Genomic DNA, 21182 nt, shown 5'->3' on the forward strand with positions numbered 1-21182 from the left:
AAGGTTACTGACCGCTAAGGAAAAGAAAAGAAAAACTACTCGCCAATCACCAGCCAGTCACTTATCCCCTTGGCTGTGACGTCACCTCTCGATTTCTTTCTACTTCTTTGTTTAGCAGCTGGCCTCATCGACTGCCTCATGAACACCTGCTGGTCCTTTTTATAGGCCTCCGATGCTGCCCCAGACTCCTGCCTCACGAACTCCTGCTGGGCCTTTTTATAGGCCTCCGACCGTACCCTGGACTCCTGCCTCCTCGATCTCCTGCTGGGCCTTTTTTAGGCCTCCGACGCTGCCCCAGGCTCCCGCCTCACCGACTGCCTCCTCGATCTCCTGCTGGGCCTTTTTATAGGCCTCCGACACTGCCCCGGACTCCCGCCTCACCGACAAATCCAAGAGAAAATCAGTATGTAACTCTGAGTCCAAGTCAGGAAAACAAACAACCTGAAGTTAGAGTGAGTTCAAATGAAAATCAATTAAATTCCCTGGAGGAAAACGTTCCTCAGGATGAGCCTCGCAGGAGTTTAGATTCGACACCATGTCTGGAAGGTTCTGTTCGAGAGCAAAGGTATCCTCTTCGAAACAGAAAACAAGTGGTTAAGATAAATTTGTAAATATGAGAAAAAAAGAAGTCTATATCCTGTGTTATTTATAAACATGCAAGTTATGTATGATATAATAACTTCTTCAATAAGGAGGGAGAAGTGTAATGTCTGTGAGCTTATAATGTTTATAGCTCCACACTGTGGATGTGGATGTATTGTGTGCTATAACTACAGATTAATAATAAACAGAACCAGGCATGTTCCGGTAGCTTCCGAGAGAGCTGCCTGCCATGTTAGAAGCTGTGTGTGCTTGTGCTCTATGAATATATCACATTTATAAAAGACTGTTGGGTTCCTTTTCATGTTGCCCACTAATCTACTTTCATACAAAGAATGTTTCTTTTGAAGAATGTAAAGGTTATTAATCATAGAATCGTTATTGACTACCAATTTTTTTTATAGTCTCTGCAAATTGGGTAGCTTGGGTTAACTTTAACTACACAGCAAATTGTGGTTGTATTTTTAAAGGGTGTTAGTTTTATAGTCACTAACACCAGCTGCTCTAGAATCAGACTTGGAAATTTACACCAATAATGTGAGAGCGGTATAATGCCCAATATTGTTCTGGTATGAGAAGACAATCTGATATAGGCCGTTAAAGCCACCAGCAAACTTCTTTATCCTATGAGGGAAATTAAATTCAAATCCTGCAGGAAGAAGAGACAAAGCGGCTTATAGCTGTGATCAATATACAGTACATATCAGTATGAAAATCAAAATAGTGCCAAGAGGGAGGGGAATTGAAGTAATTTAAAGACCTGAAAGAGAAATCTGTGTGGCCCATGAAGGATTTTTTTCCTTTGAGGAAAATGCATGGGTCAGACTAAAGCCCCTCAACGCCCAATTGCCGTCCAGAAAAACCGCTAACGTTCTTCAACTAACGCTGGCGAAACTTTCCATAATTGAGGTAAAAAATATCACCCGGCGAGAAAATGGATCTTGCACCAATATTCTTGGTGGTTTAAGGCGAAACTAGTGAAACGGGCAGTTTTTACTGGAATGGACGGTAAGTACTAAAATTTAGTAAGGCTGCAGTTGGGCCTAGGGAGAGGGGAAAAGTCAAAATATTTTTTCAATTAAACAAAAAATAAAAAGTTAGAAAACATTCTCAAGACACTTTTTAACGTAATTGCCGTTCTAGGATTTAAAAAATAACCTTTAACTTACCTACCGTTGCAGGGTACTTGCCTACCACTCTGTTCCGGCAGCTTTTCATGGGGGTTTCCTTGGCGGTTTGTATGGGTCCTCCGCTGAGGCAAAACTTAGAGCCTGGCGGTTTTCTCGGCGGTGCACGTGGGCGGTTTGCTCCCTGACGGTTTTTTCAAAATGTGGGCGGAGCTCTTTTTAAAAAAAAAATAAAATAAAATAAATAAAACAAAGAGGAAACTTTCGCCAGGCGGATTTTCATTAAAAAATAGCTGTACCGCCGAGAAAACCTGCCGAAAATGAAGGCCAAAGTCTGGCCCATGAGCTCATTTTGGTCCCTGAAGGAGCATTGGATGGACAAATATCACCAATAATTTTTTTATCCCTTACGCTGCGAAACTGATCAAACACCTCATGACATTTTGTGTGGGACTAATGCCGTAAAAGCGTAAATTGCACGTCTGTTAAAACAGGTGTCTGATTCTCCTATATCTGTGTAAAATGCAGTAGTGTTTATTTGGAATTGGAAAATAAAAAGCACATCATTTTCACTTTTTTTGATGCTTCAAATTAGCAAACATGCATTTTTTTAAATTAATTATTTTTCTATTTTTCTTATACCTTTATTATAGAATAATACAGCTTGGAAGGAGGCCATTCGGCCCATCGATTCTGCATGGCTCTTTTGAAGAGCAATCCATTTAGTTCCACTCCACGCCGTTTCCCCATATCGCTGTAATTTTTTTCTGAGTATTTATTCAGTTCCCTTTTGAAGGTTACTATTGAATCTGTATCCATCTCACTATCGGGCAGTGCATCCCAAATCCTAACCACTCGTTGCATAAAAAGGTTTTTCCTCATGTCGCCTCTGGTTCTTTTGCCAATCACCTTCTATCTGTGTCCTTTGGTTATTGACCCTTCAGCCATTGGAAGCGGTTTCTCTTTAATTACTCTATCTAAACCCTTCATGATTTTAAACACCTCTATCAAATCTCCTCTTGGCCTTCTGGGCTCTCAGGAGAAAAAACAAGCTTCTCCAGCCTATCCATGTAACTGTAATTCCTCATGTCTGGAATCATTCTCGTAAATCTCTTCTGTGCCCTCTTCAAAGCCTTCATGTCCTTCCTAAAGTGCCTGGAATGGGACACGATTCTCCAACTGGGGACAAAATAAATTTTCATATGGATTTAGCAAAACTTCCTGGTTTTGCACTCCTTGCCTCTATATTGTAACAACCCAGGACCCCATATGTTTTATTAACTGCTTTGTTAACCTGTCCTGCCACCTTTAAAGATTTGTGCACAAACAACCCCAAGACCCTCTCTTCTTGCACCCCCTTTAAAATTGTACCATTTAGCTCGTATTGTGTCGTCTCATTCTTCCTACCAAAATGTAGCGCCTCACACTTTTCAGCATTGAATTTCATCTACCATGTGTCCAGTCATTCCACCAGCTTGTCTGTCCTCTTGAAGTCTATTACTATCTTCCTCACTGTTTACTACACTTCCAAGCACCATTACATCTGGTGTGCCCCTCTTATTTCTCAACTACATGCTGCTTCTCGGCGCTATCATCCGAAAACACAGTGTTCGTTTCCACATATATGCTGACGACACCCAGCTCTACCTTACCACCACCTCTTTCCACCTGCCCCCCCTCCCTGCCCAAATTATCACACTGCTTGTCCAACATCCAGCATCCAGTGCTGGATGAGCAGAAATTTCCTTCCGAAGAATGAAGCCATTGTCTTTGGTCCCCGACACAAACTCCTTTCCCTAGCCACCGACGCTATCCCTCTCCCTGGCAGCTGTCTGAGGCTGAACCAGACAGTTTGCAACCTTGGTGTTGTATTTGACCCAAGATGGGCTTCCGACCACATATCCGCACAATCAGTAAGACCGCCTACTACCACCACCACAGCATCGCCCGACTCCACCTGCCTTAGTTAATCTGCTGCTGAAACCCTCATCCATGCCTTTGTTACCTCTAGACTTAACTATTCCAACGCACTACTGGCTGGCCTCCCACCTTCCACGCTCCAAGAACTTGAGGTCAGCCAAAACTCTGCTGCCCGTGTCCTAACTCGCACCAAGTCCCGTTCACCCATCACCTTGTGCTCACTGACCTACATTGGCTCCTAGTTAAGCAACGCCTTGATTTTAAAATTCTCATTCTTTTTTCAAATCCCTCCATGGACTTGCCCCATCATATCTCTATAACTGTCTCCAGCTCTACAACCCTTTGAGATATCTGCACTCCTCCAATTCTGGCTCTTGAGCATCCCCGATTTTAATCGCTCTACTATTGGTGGCTGTACCTTCAGCTGCCGAGGCCCTAAGCTCTGGAAAAACCTCCCTAAACCTGTCTACCTCGCTTCCTCCTTTAAGATGCTCCTTAAAACCTAACTTGGTCTTCTGGCCTAATATCTCCTGATGTGGCTCGGTATCCAACTTTGATAACTCCTGTGAAGTGCCTTGGGACATTTTACTATGTTGTTGTTTTTCATACTAGAATTCCAAAAGCCCTCCAATATAATCCTAATGCCATGATCAATACTTTCTGTATAATGGAGTAGGTGTGCCTTGTGCCCGCCGGCTATACCCCAACCCGTTGGGAAAGCACCCCCTTCCCCCCCCCCGCCTCCCTAGAAGAATTGAGGCCAATGTGTATTCACAAAAGTTTGGGGATAAAAAGCTCCTAATGAAAGATGGTTAGTATGTTTTCTCCAGAGCATATCTAATCTTTTTGTTTTGCCTGGACAATCAAAAAACACTTCAGTCATTGTGTTGTACTTCATCTATGTTTGCAAAGAAAGAGAGCACAGAGTGGAGGGAAGCTTCTGCAGGAGAGAAGCTGTTGAGACAGGGAGGCTTCATAAAAGGCAGGCTTAGAAAGCAAGACTGGAGACTGCCGGGGGTGGAGGTTCTGCCCTGAACTGCAGGATATTCATCTGAAATTCCCCTTTCCATTATTTTAGTGAAGGCATTAATGAGTTGAAGTCTTCACTGAAATAGCAGAGACATGAATTGCAGATGAACGCATTAGCCTTTTTTATGCTATTATCCCATGGCATATTTTCAGACCATAAGTTCAAGATACCTTAGTTTCTTTTCCTTCAATTTTATCTTGATTCAGTATATTGAGACAAAGTCAAGGTCAGAGAGTTCAAATTACCCAGAGGATGTGTTCATTAATCGTAACATAACAGGCTTAGAAAGACAAAGCTATGCACAATAAATAACCCTCCCAAGCTTATTAGAAGGCTGAAGCTGAGCATCTGCCAGTAAGTGTCAAAACTTGGGGCTGTATTTTCGGTTTTCTGCCATCCCCATTAGTGCCCCGGAGGGGTGGCAATGGCGGCAGTAAGCACCTCTGAACGGGCAGCCAGCTTCCAGCTTCCGCCGGGATGTTCGGTGCTAGTTTCGACAGGGCACGGAGCACTACCGCCCGCAAGAGGCGAGCTGGTGTGCAACGCCACTGGTTGCTACACAGGCCTCGATTTTTGGCTGCTGCCCAATCTTTGGCGTTCCATAGAGCGCCCTACTGGGACCGCCTGTGAAAGCTGGCAGTCCGAGATGCAGCGGCTGCAGTGAGGTGAATAATGTTGACCTCAGTTAATCTTTAGAATCATTAATGGGCCGTCAGATTTTGCTAATTCTCTAAACTTAAAATATTGACCTCCTTCTAATGCACATTCAGCATCAAACCTCTAATCTATTTGTTTTAGCTTGTGGAAATAGTGTGAAACAGAGGCAAGGTATCACTATCAAATTTTTCTTCTTTATTAGTATTGGTGTGAAACTTGGAAGTTATGTGCCAGGGCATCGCTGTTCCTCATGGCAGTGCCCTAGGCCCAACTATCTTCAGCTACTTCATCAATGAATTTGTCTCCATCATAAGGGTAGTGTGTTCAGCTTAATTCTCAATTTCTTAGATAATGAAGCAGTCCTTGCCCACTTGCAGCAAGACCTGGACAACATCCAGGCTTATGTGATGCGATTGTTACTTGCCATTTATCAGCCCAAGTGCCAGGCAATGACGATCTCTAACAAGAGAGAGTCTAACCATCTCCCCATGACATTCAGCGGCAATACAATCGGCAAATCCCCCAGCATCAATATTTGACTGGAAACTTAACTGGACCAGCCATATAACTGCAAGAGCAGGTCAGAGGCTGTATATTCTGCAGCGAGTGGCTCACCTCCTGACTCCCCAAAGCCCCTCCACCATCTACAAGACACGAGTCAGGAGTGTGATGGAACAATCTCCACTTGCCTGGATGAGTGCAGCTGCAACAACACTCAAGAAGCTCAACACTGCTCAGGACAAAGAAGCCCACTTGAATGGCAGTCTATTCACCATCTTGAAGATGTAATCACTCTGTCACCAACACTCTGGCTGCAGTGTGTACTATCTACAGGAAGCACTGTAGCAACTTGCCAAGGCTTCTTCTATAGCACCTCCCAAGCGAAATACTGTGATGTTGGAAATCTGAAATAAAAACAGAAAATGTCGGAAACACTCAGTAGCTCAGGTAGCATCTGTGGCGAGATAAACAATGAACATTTCAGATCGATGACCTTTCATCGGAACTGGGAGATGAGATGTTGGTGATGAACAGCTTTTAAACCAGTACAGAGCCAGGGAAAGCGGGGCATGGATAGAACAAAACTTACAGGTCTGTGATAGTGCAAGGCAGAAGAGGGTGATAATGGGATAAGTAAAGAAACAAAAGATGGGCCCAGAGGAGGTGTAAATGATTACAGCAGAATGGCAGAGTGAGAGGGAAGCATGGGAAATCTGGCAAAGTGGAAACGGTTGCCATGGTCTGGGAGTATGATGGAAGAAAGGTGGACCACCCCGCTGGCCATGTACATCCCCACCCCAAGTACCAGCCCACATCTCCTTCACTCTCAGTGGCTCTGGTGCAGCCATCCTCCATTATCAGCACCTATTGTCCAAGAGAAAATGGGAGTGGTGGTTAAGATATAAAGTTGTTAAACTTAAACTCAATGTTAAGGCCAGAAAGCTGTAAAGTGCCTGGTAGAAAGATCAAGTGCTGTTCCTTGAGTTTGCATTGAGCTTCATTGGAACAGTGTAGATGTGGGAAGGAGAATTCAAGTGGCAAGCTACGAGCTGCTCGGTCACTCATGCCGTCTCAACAGAGGTGTTCAAATAAGCGATCACCCAATCTGCATTTGGCATCCTCAATGTAGAGGAGATCGCATCGTGAGCAGCAAATATAGTATACTATGTTGGAAGAAGTACAAGTAAAATGCTGTTCCACCCGGAAGGAGTGTTTGGGGCCCTGGATGGTGGGAATGGAGGAAGGATAGCTGTGCTTGCATGGCAAGGTGCTGGGGGAAGGGGCAATTGAAGAGTGGAACAGGGCGTCACAGAGGGAACTGCCGCTTTCACACCCTGAAAGGAGAAGTGAGGTGATGGTATCTAGCTGGAGGTGGCAGAAATGGAAGAGGATGATCCGTTGAACGTGGAGGCTGATGGGGTGGAAGGTGAGGACAAGGATTGGGGTGGGGGGGGGCGTCTATCATCATTTTGCGAGTGAGGGGAAGGGGTGAGCGCAGAAGTGCAGGAAATGGGGACATGGTTAAGGCCCTGTCAACCACACAGGAGAAAAAAATGCGACGGAGAAACTTGGAGAATGGAAGAGTCCTTACAGGAGGATGTAGAATCAAAGTAGTTGTAAGAGTTGGTGCGTATGTAGTAGAATTTTAAAATGCACAGGGCAGAATCTGAACTCTATTTTGACATCTGTCCCATACTGTATGATTATGATCTGTCGCTCAAATCATTGCACTGTAGCTTTTGTATAAAATAACTCCACACACTTTACATATGCTTATTATTTGTGTGCATTTGTGTTTTGCTTTTTTTAAATAATACCCATCATTCTATTTATTAACTCTGCAATTAAATGAAAACCTTTGCCAACAGCATTTGGTTTCATGTGTCTGCTTAATTTTAAAATTAGCTGAGCCAAGAAGGCGAAAGCATTCAGAAATGGAATCTTTCTTTTTGTGCTACGGGGTTACTCTGCAGTATGGAAATTTTACAAAAAATGCAGCAAGTGGTACACATTTGTCAGAGACGGAATGGCTGCTAACTGCAGATGACCTTAATGGGCATTTTCCCCTTTCCTCCCTGTGCTTTATTTCGGCTTAATAAAGATTGATCCCTCAGAGGACTACATCCATTTATGAAAATAAGGCAAACTGAAAAGTAGCTTCTAATGTGGTTTTACTCTTGTGACATAGTAGTTAACAGTTGGTATGGTTTGTTCCAATTTAGTTAATTGAAGAGAAACAACAGATTTCCTCTCCAAATGTAATCTCTTTTGCATTACTGGCCATTGTTCTTTGTGCTTCAATTTAAATTAGCTTTGTTTTTCTTTTTAATACAGATCACCAGAAGTTGGAGAGAGAGGCTCGGATTTGTCGACTTTTAAAGCACCCCAATATTGGTAAGGGTATTTCTCTATATGTTTCTAAAACTGCAGTTACAAATAGATTGCCAACATTGATTTTAGTTTTTTTCTAAAATAATTTCCTTTCTGTCATGTATGTACATGCTGTTTGTAGCCATCAGATGGTGTCATTGTTGGAGGCCACTGAACAGCACACAGATGGTACTGCTCTGGCATTAAAAAGCCAGCCATTTTGTGAGTCAGGCACTTTGGGCTGTAATAAAGCAGAGCCAAGGTTGTATCTTGTTCAGTTAAACAGTACTCAGTTTGTACCTTTATTGCATACATAACACTTTCCACATAATGTCAAGACATGAACTGCGTTGAAACTTATAATTCTGTGGACTATCATTTTGGCAAAAAGACTGATGGTGCTTGGCTGTATTTTTCTCCCCTCCACTAATTTATTTAACTTCCCTTGATGGTCAGTAGCTAAATGCGCTATCTAGAGGGGTCTCAATTTCAATTCCTCACCCCTTGAGTTAACTGGGCTTGGCTAGGATGGGGTACAATTGATCTTGTATTCCTGGACCTGGTGAAGAAAGAAAAATCAACAAGGATGAATTATGTTGTTATAGTGTGCATAATGACCATATTAATGACCTGGACTTGGGTATAGTGCATAATTTCAAGTTTGCAGATGACATGGAATTCTGAAATGTAGTAAACAATGAGGAGGCTAGTAACAAAGTTAAGGAGGACATAGGCTAGTGAAACGGGCAGACACATGGCAGATACAATTTAATGCAGAGTGTGTGAAGTGAATTATTTTGGTAGGGCAAATGTGGAGAGGCAATATGAACTAAATGATACAATTTTAAAAGGGGTGCAGGACAGCGAGACCTGTCAGTGTACGTGCATAAATCTTTGAAGGTGCAGGACAAGTTGAGAAGGCTGTTAAGAAAGCATATGGGATCCTTGGCTTTATTAATAGAGGAATAGAGTATAAAAGAAAGGAAGTTATATGCTAAAGCGTTATAAAACACTGGTTAGGCCTCAGCTGGAGTATTGTGTTCAATTCTAGGCACCAATTTTAGGAAGGATGTCGAGGCCTTGGAGAGGGTGCAGAGGAGATTTACTGGAATGGTACCATGGGTGAGGGACTTCAGTTATATGGAGAAGTTGGGTTTTTCTCCTTAGAGCAGAGAAGGTACAGAGAGATTTGGTAGAGTTTTCAAAATCATTAATGGTTTAGAAAAGAGTAAATAAGGTGAAACTGTTTCCAGTGGCAGGAGAGTCGGTAACCAGAGGACACAGAGTTAAGGTGGTTGGCAAAAGAACCAGAGGTGACATGAGGAAATCTTTTTTTAAACAGCAAGTGATCTGGAATATCCTGCCTGAAGGGGTGGTGGTAGCAGATTCAATAGTAACTTTCAAAACAGAATTGGATAAATATTTGAGGGGCAAACATTTACAGGGCTATGGAGAAAGAACAGGGCGTGGGACTACTTGGAAAACCCTACCAAAGATGGGCTGAATGATTCTATGATTCTATGATTCTAAAGCGGTTTTCAAACTTGTGTGTGCAGAATTTTTGAAAGACTGTGATAGGTCAACAAATAAGGGAAAGAAAATGTCGAGCTCTCAACACACTATTCAAGGCATGTGACATCCCTAGTCCCACAGAAATCTGAAAACCTCATGGATCCCTTGTGAATCCCGAGGGTCCATGGACTCCCATTTGAAAGCCTATTTTAAGGAGGCTCCAGTAACCGTGTTAGGTTTAGACTGTTAATGGAGCTTTGATCTATTAATAGCTGCTTCCTACCTTTTGTTTAAAAATTATTTTTATTTAGGTGATGTCTGGAGAGTCTCTTTCTGGAAAGAGATTAGAAACTAATAATTCCAGGTGGCAGCATGGAACCCATTTTTGAACATTGAGAAATGTTAGTCTGATGGAACCTATGCGTATTGCTGTAGTTATTGTAATCAGCACTGCTCTTTTAAAGAAATGTATTAACATTGCTGTTTATACCCTTGAGTTCTGGGTAATGAGACAGTTTCATATGCTCGGGTAATAAATTTTGTTTATCTATAGCTGTGTGTACATTACAACTATAATACTTGGCCTGCATATTTTTGTGGCATGTATATTACCTTGCCAGGCCATATTGTCTTACTTTATTAGATACAAGAAGTTGAATACTGCCTTGCTATTTAACCTTTCCTAGGGGAATTAAGAAATGTGCTTAATTTTATCCTACATTGTGGAAAAATCATGCGTCTTAAGAGAATTATATTTATCACACAACCGTTCCAACTCATCATGTTGCAATGATGAGCATGATCCTCTGGATGCTCTCTCTGTGCTGATTTTTGATTTAGACCCAATTTATACAAACAAAAAGTTGGCACAATCCAGAAGTCTCTTGGGCACACTGTAATTTTCTTTTTTGAATGAAAGGCTTTTTTTATTGTGCATTGTTGGCGCAAATTATTTTTCAACTTAGACACGGAGGAGTTTAAATTTATACTCTTGCTTCCCATCTCTGGGCACTAAGTAACATTGGATTCCTTTGAACTTATCTGAACTCACATTGTTCCTTTTCATATTCTGGTCAAGAATAACATTTAACATTTGATTATTCTGAAAAAAGCCTCTATCTTACCTGACTATCATCTGTTATTTCAACAGTTCAAAAATGTAAACATTTTAATCACCATCAGTTGTGGGCAAGAGAAAGAGAGTGACCGATCTTCGATTTCTGCCCGAAATGGGTATTAAGTCAGCCAAGTGCCCATGCCGCTGCCTAAAGTTGGCGTCATGAGGCCCGAACAATTTTTGCTTCCCTTCCTATTCCACCTCCCCAACCACTGATTTACAACTGCCGTCTGCCCGTTTGCAAATAATTAGCAGGTGGCCGGCAGTTAAAAATCGGCATCAGTGCTTTTCTTCATTTCTTTCATTTTTTTTTCCAAATAAAAGGCAAATGAGTTGAATTTTGAAAGCTTTAATTAACATTTATGTTTTGTTGATGGTAATTGGAATATTGACACTTTCATATAAATGAGAATGCGTATGTGAGAGGCAGACAGACGCATCCACGAACTAATCGCAAAACACTGAATTTAATGTTTACAGAGATCCCTTCGAATTTCACAAACTGTTGCTGCCAGACATGCGTTCTGCCCCCACATGCATCCCCTACAATGCTGTCAGGCCCATGCTCTGCCCCTCCCTTCACTGCTGAGAGGCACTGGAATCCACGACTAAATCACGCATTCGCCCGCAGTTTTGCCAAAGCTTGGGTTCCTCCTCAGCAAATTAAAAGACCCCACCCTGTGTTGCCACCCTGTAATACCGTTAAAGCCCAGGACCATTCCTTATGTGACCAAACCCAAAGCCATCTTCCAGTTCTACCCAAAGCCCAGGATTTCCCCCATTTCTACCAAAGCACAAGGATGTTCTAAGTGCAGCAAAGCCCTGATTACTTTATTACTGCTAAACACCAGCTATCTACCTCCAACTGGATACCACTGTGCTGTAATTCTGAACTTTAAAACTTAAACTTTTTATACTACCCCACCACTTCAGTGTAAGTGTCCCACCACTTCATCCAGCTATCACTGATCAAACTTTGCCAGCTAAAAACTCAGGAGCATCTATTTTTCGGCACATCGCCCCGTGCAGGGCAATTACCCTGCACACAAATGGTGAGGTCTAAGCAGCCCCGGATAATGGGCCTCAGACCTCATTCCCATAGAGACGGCGCTGCAGGAGGAGCCCCAATCAGGTAAATGAAGGAAGTTGGGGATTCCTCCAGCGCAAAGGTAAGTGATGGTCCCGGAGTGGGGTGGGTTTCGGTATCAGGTGAGCGTTGGTAGCGTCAGTCAGCAGTGGTCCGCGGTATCAGGGCCTAGATATCGAGGAGGGAGATCGGGGCTAGAGACTCGGGAGGGATTTTGAATTTGGGGGCCAGAACCTTGGGGGAGGGAAATTGAGGGATCAGAGACCTCGGGCCGGGCGGTGGGGTGGGGGGGGGGGGGCAGGCTAGGCGTGGGGCTGAGAGTGGCAGCGATTGGGATGGTGCTTTGTAGGTATGCAACTTATCATTTCTTTTTGAAGACGGTCTTTAGGGTTGGTTTATGGCTGCCTCTGGGCAAATCGATGTTGTAGCGGGGACCTGAAGCAGGTGTTGGGCCTTTTATTTACATATGCAAAGGCACTGAAACCGTCTTCAGGCATGGACCTTCAAAGTTCTGGTTGCTTCCTCTTTGTCCTTAACCAATATGGCGAACGGAGTACTTCCAGTTGGAAGAGCGCAAGCTCTTCCTGCTTGCCAATTTTGGGCACTTAGGGCATCCAGCGCCTGCAAAACACGGCCTACCGACCCAATTGATAGGCCTGCCTTTTCACTGAAATTGCCACAGAAATTGACACACTTGCAAATATTACATTCGCTTCATACTTGAATAATTTCTAAGCAGGTTGCTAGTTACAAATTATATTTAATAGTTTATACATATGGAAAAATATTCAACAATTCTTATACATATGTATGTACTAATGTACATATTTATCTACAAAAACATATATTTTTCACCCTATAATTATTTTCTTTTTTCCAAAACTCTACAATTATATAAAAAGCTTCTCTTATACAATTTCACCCCAGATTTCCAATTGCTTTCATTCATTTTATTATAGTTGCTATAGAGCTGCACAATGACACACATTCATTTATACCATCTAATCCTCCTGTCCTTAACAAACAACATATCTTCTAACTTCCTATATGCCATGCCATGGGCTAACACATGTACTTACGTATGTATGTATGCTCATACATGTTTTATATATTGTACGTTTCTACTCTTGTCTCCATCCTCACCCCAGACAGCATGGGTGCTCTCTGTTTCTGGCTCTTTCCCTGGCTGTAGTCTGTCCACCCTCAGCTCTGCTGTAGCCCAGGTGGTCTTCCTGGTCCTGACTTCCTCTCCAACCCAAAAGTTTTCTTCAGCCAATTATTCTTTCCCTGGCCTCATTTTGCACTGCGTTGATGATACATTCCAATCATTGCACTTATTTGCTAATATTCCATGTCATTAAACAACTTTGTCATTTGATTCATAATGAGCAATGCCACATAAAAAAACTGTATTGATGATTTCCTTTGGGCAATTATCAGCATTTAGATATTTATCAGGTGCTTATTAGTAGCAATCCATTTGCAGTTCCAACAAACATATACCTCACTCCAGGGAAAGATCAGAAATTGGATATGCTTTAGAAATATTTTCCTGCATGGTATTGTTGAGGCAAAACTTGGAGCAGTCCTCACAAATTTATTCACTACTCACTGGAATTGTTACGGAATTTTTTTTGTATTGTCATCAATTTAAAGATCTGGAGCACAGATCTAGATATTGCTACTCTTTAAAAACTTCCCATAATTTGACATGACTGGCAGTCTTCCTCAAAGGGGTGGCAGGACAGCTGTTGTGGGAAATGAAGTGTCACACTGGCAAATAGGAAGTGTTAACCTTGCATTGCACTGAGGCGCATTGTTGGTACAGACTAAGAGGAGTTATAATCTGCATTTAAGGTTGTTATGTTTGACCTCCAAATGTTTGTTACTGATGCTAGATACAAGAAATGGAAAGCATTCCATTTCACGGCACTAAAATCCCTTATCTTAATCAACATAAGGGATTTTATAAATAAAGCCAAATTGAGATTTGCATTATCTTGATCTAGATTTCTGAGTAGCTTTCTCACATTTTTTTTAATATTGAAAGGTGACATTCTCCTCAAACTGAATTTTACAAGCTTCAACACATCATTCCTAACACATCTCTTGTCACACTTCCACTTGTTATATGAGCCCAGTTTTATTATACTTGACCTCTGGCTTATTCTTCCCACGTGACTCACTCCTTCCTACCTCTTGTGCTCCAAGCTCTGCTCTCTCCTTTTATCTACCTGGCCTTAAGGCACAAAAATCTTTCTCCCTGACTAGTTTCCTGACTTTCAGCAGCATATAAGCCAATTGAAGTTGCTCTCTGCTCTTTAGTATCTTTGCTGACTGCACAGATGACAAACACATTAAAAGTGGAGTAGGCATTTTCAACTGACCAAAACCACTGTCTGCTTAATGACTGGAAACTTAGTGGAGCACTTTTTGCGCTGTGTCAAGGTTGCAGGTGGGAGTGTTGGAAGAACAAGCACGAATTGTGCAAACATAGTGATGGCGGTGGTTGTGTAGTAAACCCTGGTGCCCCCCACCCGAAAATACTGAGCCCTCAGTCTCCCCGCTCAATACTGCCAGACATGTTCTCCCTCCCCCAATACTCCAGTCTTGAGACACTGAGAACGCAACGTCCCTTCCGAATCATCAGAGCCCACTTTTCAATCATCAGTTCCAAGGAGCCTTCTCTCAGCATTTCTAGATCACATGGCATTCCTCCCATCACTGCCAGGCTCTCGAGTGCTGTTCACACTACTTGCATATCCCAGAAATATTATCCAAAGTGCTCCCATAGTTGGAGACATTCCCCCCGCCCCCAAATGCAGCAAAGACACACCTACTGTGGTGAACCCTGAAAAGTCTTCCTCACTAACATCTGAGGACCTGTGCCAAAATTGAGAGAGCTGTCCCATGGACTAGTCCAGCAACAGCCTGACATAGTCATACTCACAGAATCATACCATTCATCCAACGTCCCAAATTCCTCCATCATTAACATTGCGTATGTGCTGTCCCACCAGCAGGACAGACTCACCAGAGTTGGTGGGACAGTGGTATATAGTCAGGGGGGTGTGGCCCTGAGAGTCCTTAACATTGACTCTGGACCCCATGATGTCTTGAGGCTTCAGGTCAAACATGAGCGAGGGAACCTCCTGCTGATTATCACCTACCGCCTCCCTCAGCTGATGAATCAGTATTCCACCATGTTGAATACCAGTTGGAAGAAACACTGAGCAAGGGCACAGAATATACTCTGGGTTGGGGAATTCAATGTCCATCACCAAGAGTGGTTCAGTAGCATCACTACTGACCAAGCTGGCTGAACCCTGAAGGATATAGCTGTCAGACTGGCCTGCGGCAGATAGTGAGAGAACCAACACGAGGGAAAAACCTACTTCAACTCGTCCTTATCAATCTACCTGTTGCAGATGCTTCTGTCCACGACAGTATTGGAAGCAGTGACCACCCCAAAGTCCTGTTGGAGACAAAGTCCATTCTTCACACGGAGGACACCCTCCATCATGTTGTGTGGCACTACCACTGTGCTAAATGAGATAGATTCAGAACAAATCTAGCAGCTCAAAACTGGGCATCCATGAGGCATTTGGGCCATCAGCAGCAGCAGGATTGTATTACACCACAATTTGTAACCCCATGGCCTGGCATACCCCTCACTCTACCATCACCATCAAGCCAGGGGACCAACCCTGGTTCAATGAGGAGTGTAGAAGAGCATGCCAGGAGCAGCACCAGATGTACCTAAAAGTGAAGTGCTAACCTGGTGAAGCTACAGCACAGGACTACATGCAGGCTATAGACAGAGCTAAACGATCCCTCAACCAATGGATCAGATCGAACCTCTTCAGTCCTGCCACATCCAGTCATGAATGGTGGTGAACGATCTTTTTAAAAAAAAAAAATGTGTTCACGGGTTGTTGATGTCACTGGCAAGGCCAGCATTTATTGCCCTTGAGAAGGTGGTGGTGTGCCGCCACCTTGAACCGGTGCAGTCCATGCAGTGAAGGTACTTCCACAGTGCTGGTAGGGAGGGAGTTCCAGGATTTTGACCCAGTGACGATGAAGAAACGGCAACATATTTCCAAGTCAGGGTGGTGTGAGTCTTGGAGGGAAACTTGGAGGTGATGGTGCTCCCAAGCGCCTGCTGCCCTTGTCCTTCTAGGTGGTAGAGGTCACGGGTTTGGGAATTACTGCCGAAGAAACCTTGGTGAGTTGCTGCAGTGCATCTTGCAGATGGTAGACACTGCAACCGCGGTGCACTGGTGGTGGAGAGTGAATGTTTAATGCGGTGGATGGCGTTCCAATCACTTATGTCCTGGATGATGTCGGGCTTCTTGAGTGTTGTTGGGCTTGCATTCATTCAGGCAAGTGGAGAGTATTCCATTACATTAATGACTTGTGCCTTGTCGATGATGGAAAGGCTTTGGGGAGTCAGGGGGTGAGACACTCTCACTGCAGAATACCCAGCCTCGGAACAGCTCTTGTAGCCACGGTATTAATGTGGCTGACCCAGTTTAAGTTTCTGGTCAATGGTGGAAGATTTGGTGATGGTAATACAGTTGAATTTCACAGGGCTGCACTGTGTACCATCTACGAGTTACACTGCAGCAACCTGCCAAGGCTTCTTCAACAGCACCCCTGAAACCTGCCACCTCTACCACCTAGAAGAAGGGCAATGAGTGCATCGAAACATCACCACCTCCAATTTCCCCTCTCCTTCTGGTCTTATCAGTGACGCTCACCTTCCATAAATAAATGACAAAAAGAAAATGCTAACAGAACCTGACCCCTTTGCAGTGCACCCAAACCCCAGGATCCCCGGTCCCGAGTTCCTATTGCTGATACATAGAATTATAGAAATTTACAGCAGGGAAGGAGGCCATTCGGCCCATCATTTCCATGCCGGCCAACAAAGAGCTAGCCAGCCTAATCCCATTTTCCAGCTCTTGATCCGTAGCCTTGTAGGTTACGGCACTTCATGTGCATATCCAAGTACTTTTTAAATGTGGTGAAGGTTTCTGCCTCTACCACCCTTTTCAGATAATAAGTTAAAGGCACACACCACCCTCTGGGTAAAAAATCTTTTCCTCAAATCCCCTCTAACGAATTACTTTAAATCTAAGCCCCATGGTGATTGTCCTCTCTCTGCTAAGGGAAATAGGTCCTTCCTATCCACTTTATCTAGGCCCCTCATAATTTTATACACCTCAATAAGGTCTCACTTCAGCCTCCACTGTTCCAAAGTAAACAACTCCAGCCTATCCAATCTTTCCTCATAGCTAAAATACTTCAGTCCAGGCAACTTCCTCGTAACTCTCCTCTCTAGTACAATCACATATTTCCTGTAATGTGGTGACCCAGAACTGCACGCAGTACTCTAGCTGTGGCCTAACTAGTGTTTTATACAGTTCAAACAGAACCTCCCTGCTCTTGTATTCTATGCCTCGGCTAATAAAGGCAAGTATTCCATATGCCTTCTTAAACATCTTATCTACCACTTGTCTTATTACCTTCAGGGATCTGTAATTACTCGTTCTATCCATTTCTCCCTTTTTAAACAACAGTACAACGTTAGCAGTCCTCCAGTCCACCGGCACCATACCTGTAGCCAGAGAGGATTGGAAAATGATGGTAAGAGCCTCTGATATTTCCCCTCTTGCTTCTCTTAACAGCCTGGGTACATTTCATCCTGGGGATTTATCCACTTTCAAAGATGCTAAATCCCTTAATACTTCCTCTCTCACTGTTAATTTCATCGAATAATTCAAATCCCTAGTCCCCGATTGCAATGTCTGCATCGCCCCGCTCCTGTGAAAACACATGCAAAGTACTCATTAAGAACCATACCCACGTCTTCCGCCTCCACATACAGATTACCTTTATGGTCTCTAATAGGCCCTACCCTTTCTTTTGTTATCCTCTTGCGCTTACTGTATTTATAAAACATCTTTGGGTTTTCCTTGATTTTACTAGGCCTATACTTTTCAAACAAACCAAACCCATTGGTAAAAAATGAAAGTGCAACTAAAATTGAGTAGCCTCGGCTTTGTAAGCTGTATTATCGGAACAAATGTTCTCGCTAATTTTTTTTGTAAGGGGCCGCACAGCCAAACTGCTGTGCATGCATGGTTTCTCAACTGCCAAGCAGCCTGTGCGGCCGTGCAACAAGACAGGAACATTGATCAGGACTCATTGGGCCCCAAGTGGCACACACGCTATAGTTTGGATACCCGTGCTATAATGTATTCTTCCTCACCAATACATATTCAGTTGTACCCTAATTGATAGGTAATTTATATTAATTTGCTAGTTGCCCATTTGTACAGTCCTGCATCAGATATGATTGCAGAAGGCTTTATGGTAACCTGTTCTGTTGGAAACCTGAGGACTGGGAGAAATTTAGAATTCAGCAGAGGAGGACAAAGTGTTCAATTAAGAGGGGGAAAATAGAGTATACAGGGAACATAAAAACTGACTGCAAAAGCTTCTATGGATATGTGAAGAGAAAACGATTAGTGAAGACAAATGTAGGTCCCTTGCAGTCAGACTCGGGTGAATTTATGATAGGGAACAAAGAAATGGCAGACCAATTGAACAAATACTTTGGTTCTGGCATCACTAAAGGAAGGCACAAACAACCTTCTGGAAATACTAGGGGACTGAGGGTCTAGCGAAAAGGAGGAACTGAAGGAAATCCTTCTTAGTCAGGAAATTGTGTTAGGAAAATTGATGGGATTGAAGGCCGATAAATCCCCAGAGTACTTAAGGAAGTTGCCCTAGAAATAGTGGATGCAGTGGTGGTCATTTTCCAACATTGTATCGACTCTAGATCAGTTCCTATGGATTGGAGGGTAGCTAATGTAACCCCACTTTTTTTTTTTAAAAAGGAGGGAGAGAGAAAACAGGGGAATTATAGACTGGTTAACCTGACATCGGTAGTGGGGAAAATGTTGGAATCAATTATTAAAGATTGAAATAGCAGCGCATTTGGAATGCAGTGATGGGATCAGTCCAAGTCAGCATGGATTTATGAAAGGGAAATCATGCTTGACAAATCTTCTAGAATTTTTTGATGATGTAACTAGTAGAGTGGACCAGGGAGAACCAGTGGATGTGGTGTATTTGGACTTTCAAAAGGATTTTGACAAGTTCCCACACAAGAGATTAGTGTACAAAATTACAGCACATGGTATTGGGGGTAATGTATTGACGTGGATAGAGAACTGGTTGGCAGACAGGAAGCAAAGAGTAGGAATGAACGGGTCCTTTTCAGAATGGCAGGCAGTGACTAGTGGAGTACCGCAAGGTTCAGTGCTGGGACCCCAGCTATTTACAATATACATTAATGATTTAGACGAAGGAATTGAATGTAATATCTCCAAGTTTGCAGATGCCACTAAGCTGGGTGGCAGTGTGAGCTGTGAAGAGGATGCTGCTGGGTGACTTGGACAGGTTAGGTGAGTGGGCAAATGCATGGCAGATACAGTATAATGTGGATAAATGTGAGGTTATCTACTTTGGTGGCAAAAACAGGAAGGCAGAATATTATCTGAATGGTGACAGATTAGTAAAAGGGGAGGTGCAACGAGACCTGGGTGTCATGGTACATCAGTCATTGAAAGTTAGCATGCAGGTACAGCAGGCGGTGAAGAAGGCAAATGGCATGTTGACCTTCATAGCGAGAGGATTTGAGTATAAGAGCAGGGAGGTCTTAATGCAATTGTACAGGGCTTTGGTGAGGCCACAACTTGAATATTGTGTACAGCTTTGTTCTCCTAATCTGAGGAAGGACATTCTTGCTATTGAGGAAGTGCAGCAAAGGTGCACCAGACTGATTCCTGGGTTGCCAGGACTGACATATGAAGAAAGACTGGATCGACTAGGCTTATATTCACTGGAATTTAGAAGAATGAGAGGGGATCTCATAGAAACATATAAAATTCTGACGGGATTGGACAGGTTAGATGCAGGAAGAATGTTTCCGATGTTGGGGAAGTCCAGAACCAGGGGTCACAGACTAAGGATAAGGGGTAAGCCATTTCGGACTGAGATGAGGAGAAACGTCTTCACTCAGAGAATTGTGAACCTGTGGAATTCTCTACCACAGAAAGTTGTTGAGGCCAGTTTGTTAGATATATTCAAAAGAGAATTGGATGTGGCCCTTACGGCTAAAGGGATCAAGGGGTATGGAGAGAAAGCAGGAATGGGGTACTGAAGTTGCATGATCAGCCATGAACATTTTGAATGGTGGTACAGGCTCGAAGAGCCGAATGGCCTACTTCTGCACCTATTTTCTATGTTTCTAAATCGCCCTTTGTATCGTGCAATTTTTAATATTCCTGAATAAATCAATTCTGAATAAAACCCATATGCAGGAAGCAAGGAAGATAGACTTTTCAGAATTTATACAATCATTTTCCAGCTGAAGCTCATAACTGGCAACAAACAAAAGGCTGAGTTGTATGGAATATCGTAAAATGCCAAAACACTTATTTATGACACTGAAAAAATAATGGCAAAATAAAGTTCTGATTTGTCGCCTTCGGCAATAAGACCAGATTTCTGATTGGTCCCCTTAGAGGACAAGACATACCCAGCAGTTTGTCTGGGATATGTAATTAGAACCTGCCTGAGTAATCAAGTACTTTGCAATGTTTAATTTGAAACATTCATTCTGACTGCTAGGCTCCAGACACAGCTCAGTACTGCTTTCAGAGAACAGACAGGACTGGCCCCTCACGGGTTAGCACCGTTTCCAATTATATGCCCATTCTGCAAGTTTATTAATGTCCTCCTGTACTTTGTTGCAGTCTTCCTCAGTATTGACTATTCCCCCCTACCCCTCCCCAATTTGGTGTCATCCGCAAATTGTGATTTTGATTCGAAAGTCTAAATTGTTAATGTAAATTGTGACAGCAGTGGTCCCAACACTGATCCTTGTGGAACACCACTACCCACCTTCTGCCACTGTGAATAGCTATCCTTTATTCTACTCTCTGCTTTCTGTCTTGAAGGCAACTAGCTATCCATTCTACTACTTGTCCGCTGACTCTGCATTCTCTGACCTTGTTCATCAGTCTGTTAGGTGGTACCTTATCGAAGGCCTCTTGAAAATCTAGATAAGTTTCATCCATTGCATTACCATTATCTACTTTCAGTTACCTCTTCAAAAAAATTGAATGAGATTGGTCAAGCAAGACTTTCCCTTTCAAAATCCATGCTGACTATTCATTTTATTATATT

At 43.1% G+C, this 21182-nt stretch overlaps 1 protein-coding gene across 4 annotated transcripts in view; it reads left to right on the plus strand.

Annotated features, from left to right (window-relative positions):
* The window catches only part of LOC139245448 (calcium/calmodulin-dependent protein kinase type II subunit delta), a 539947-nt gene that overhangs the window by 169827 nt on the left and 348938 nt on the right, over nucleotides 1–21182 (plus strand). For all 4 annotated transcript variants that reach the window (XM_070871166.1, XM_070871168.1, XM_070871167.1 and 1 more), the window contains exon 3: nucleotides 8170–8229. In XM_070871166.1, the coding sequence (XP_070727267.1) occupies nucleotides 8170–8229 (60 nt within the window). The remainder of the gene's footprint in view (nucleotides 1–8169; nucleotides 8230–21182) is intronic.

Source organism: Pristiophorus japonicus, chromosome 2, assembly GCF_044704955.1.
Source record: "Pristiophorus japonicus isolate sPriJap1 chromosome 2, sPriJap1.hap1, whole genome shotgun sequence".
In the NCBI taxonomy this organism is placed as follows: domain Eukaryota; kingdom Metazoa; phylum Chordata; class Chondrichthyes; family Pristiophoridae; genus Pristiophorus; species Pristiophorus japonicus.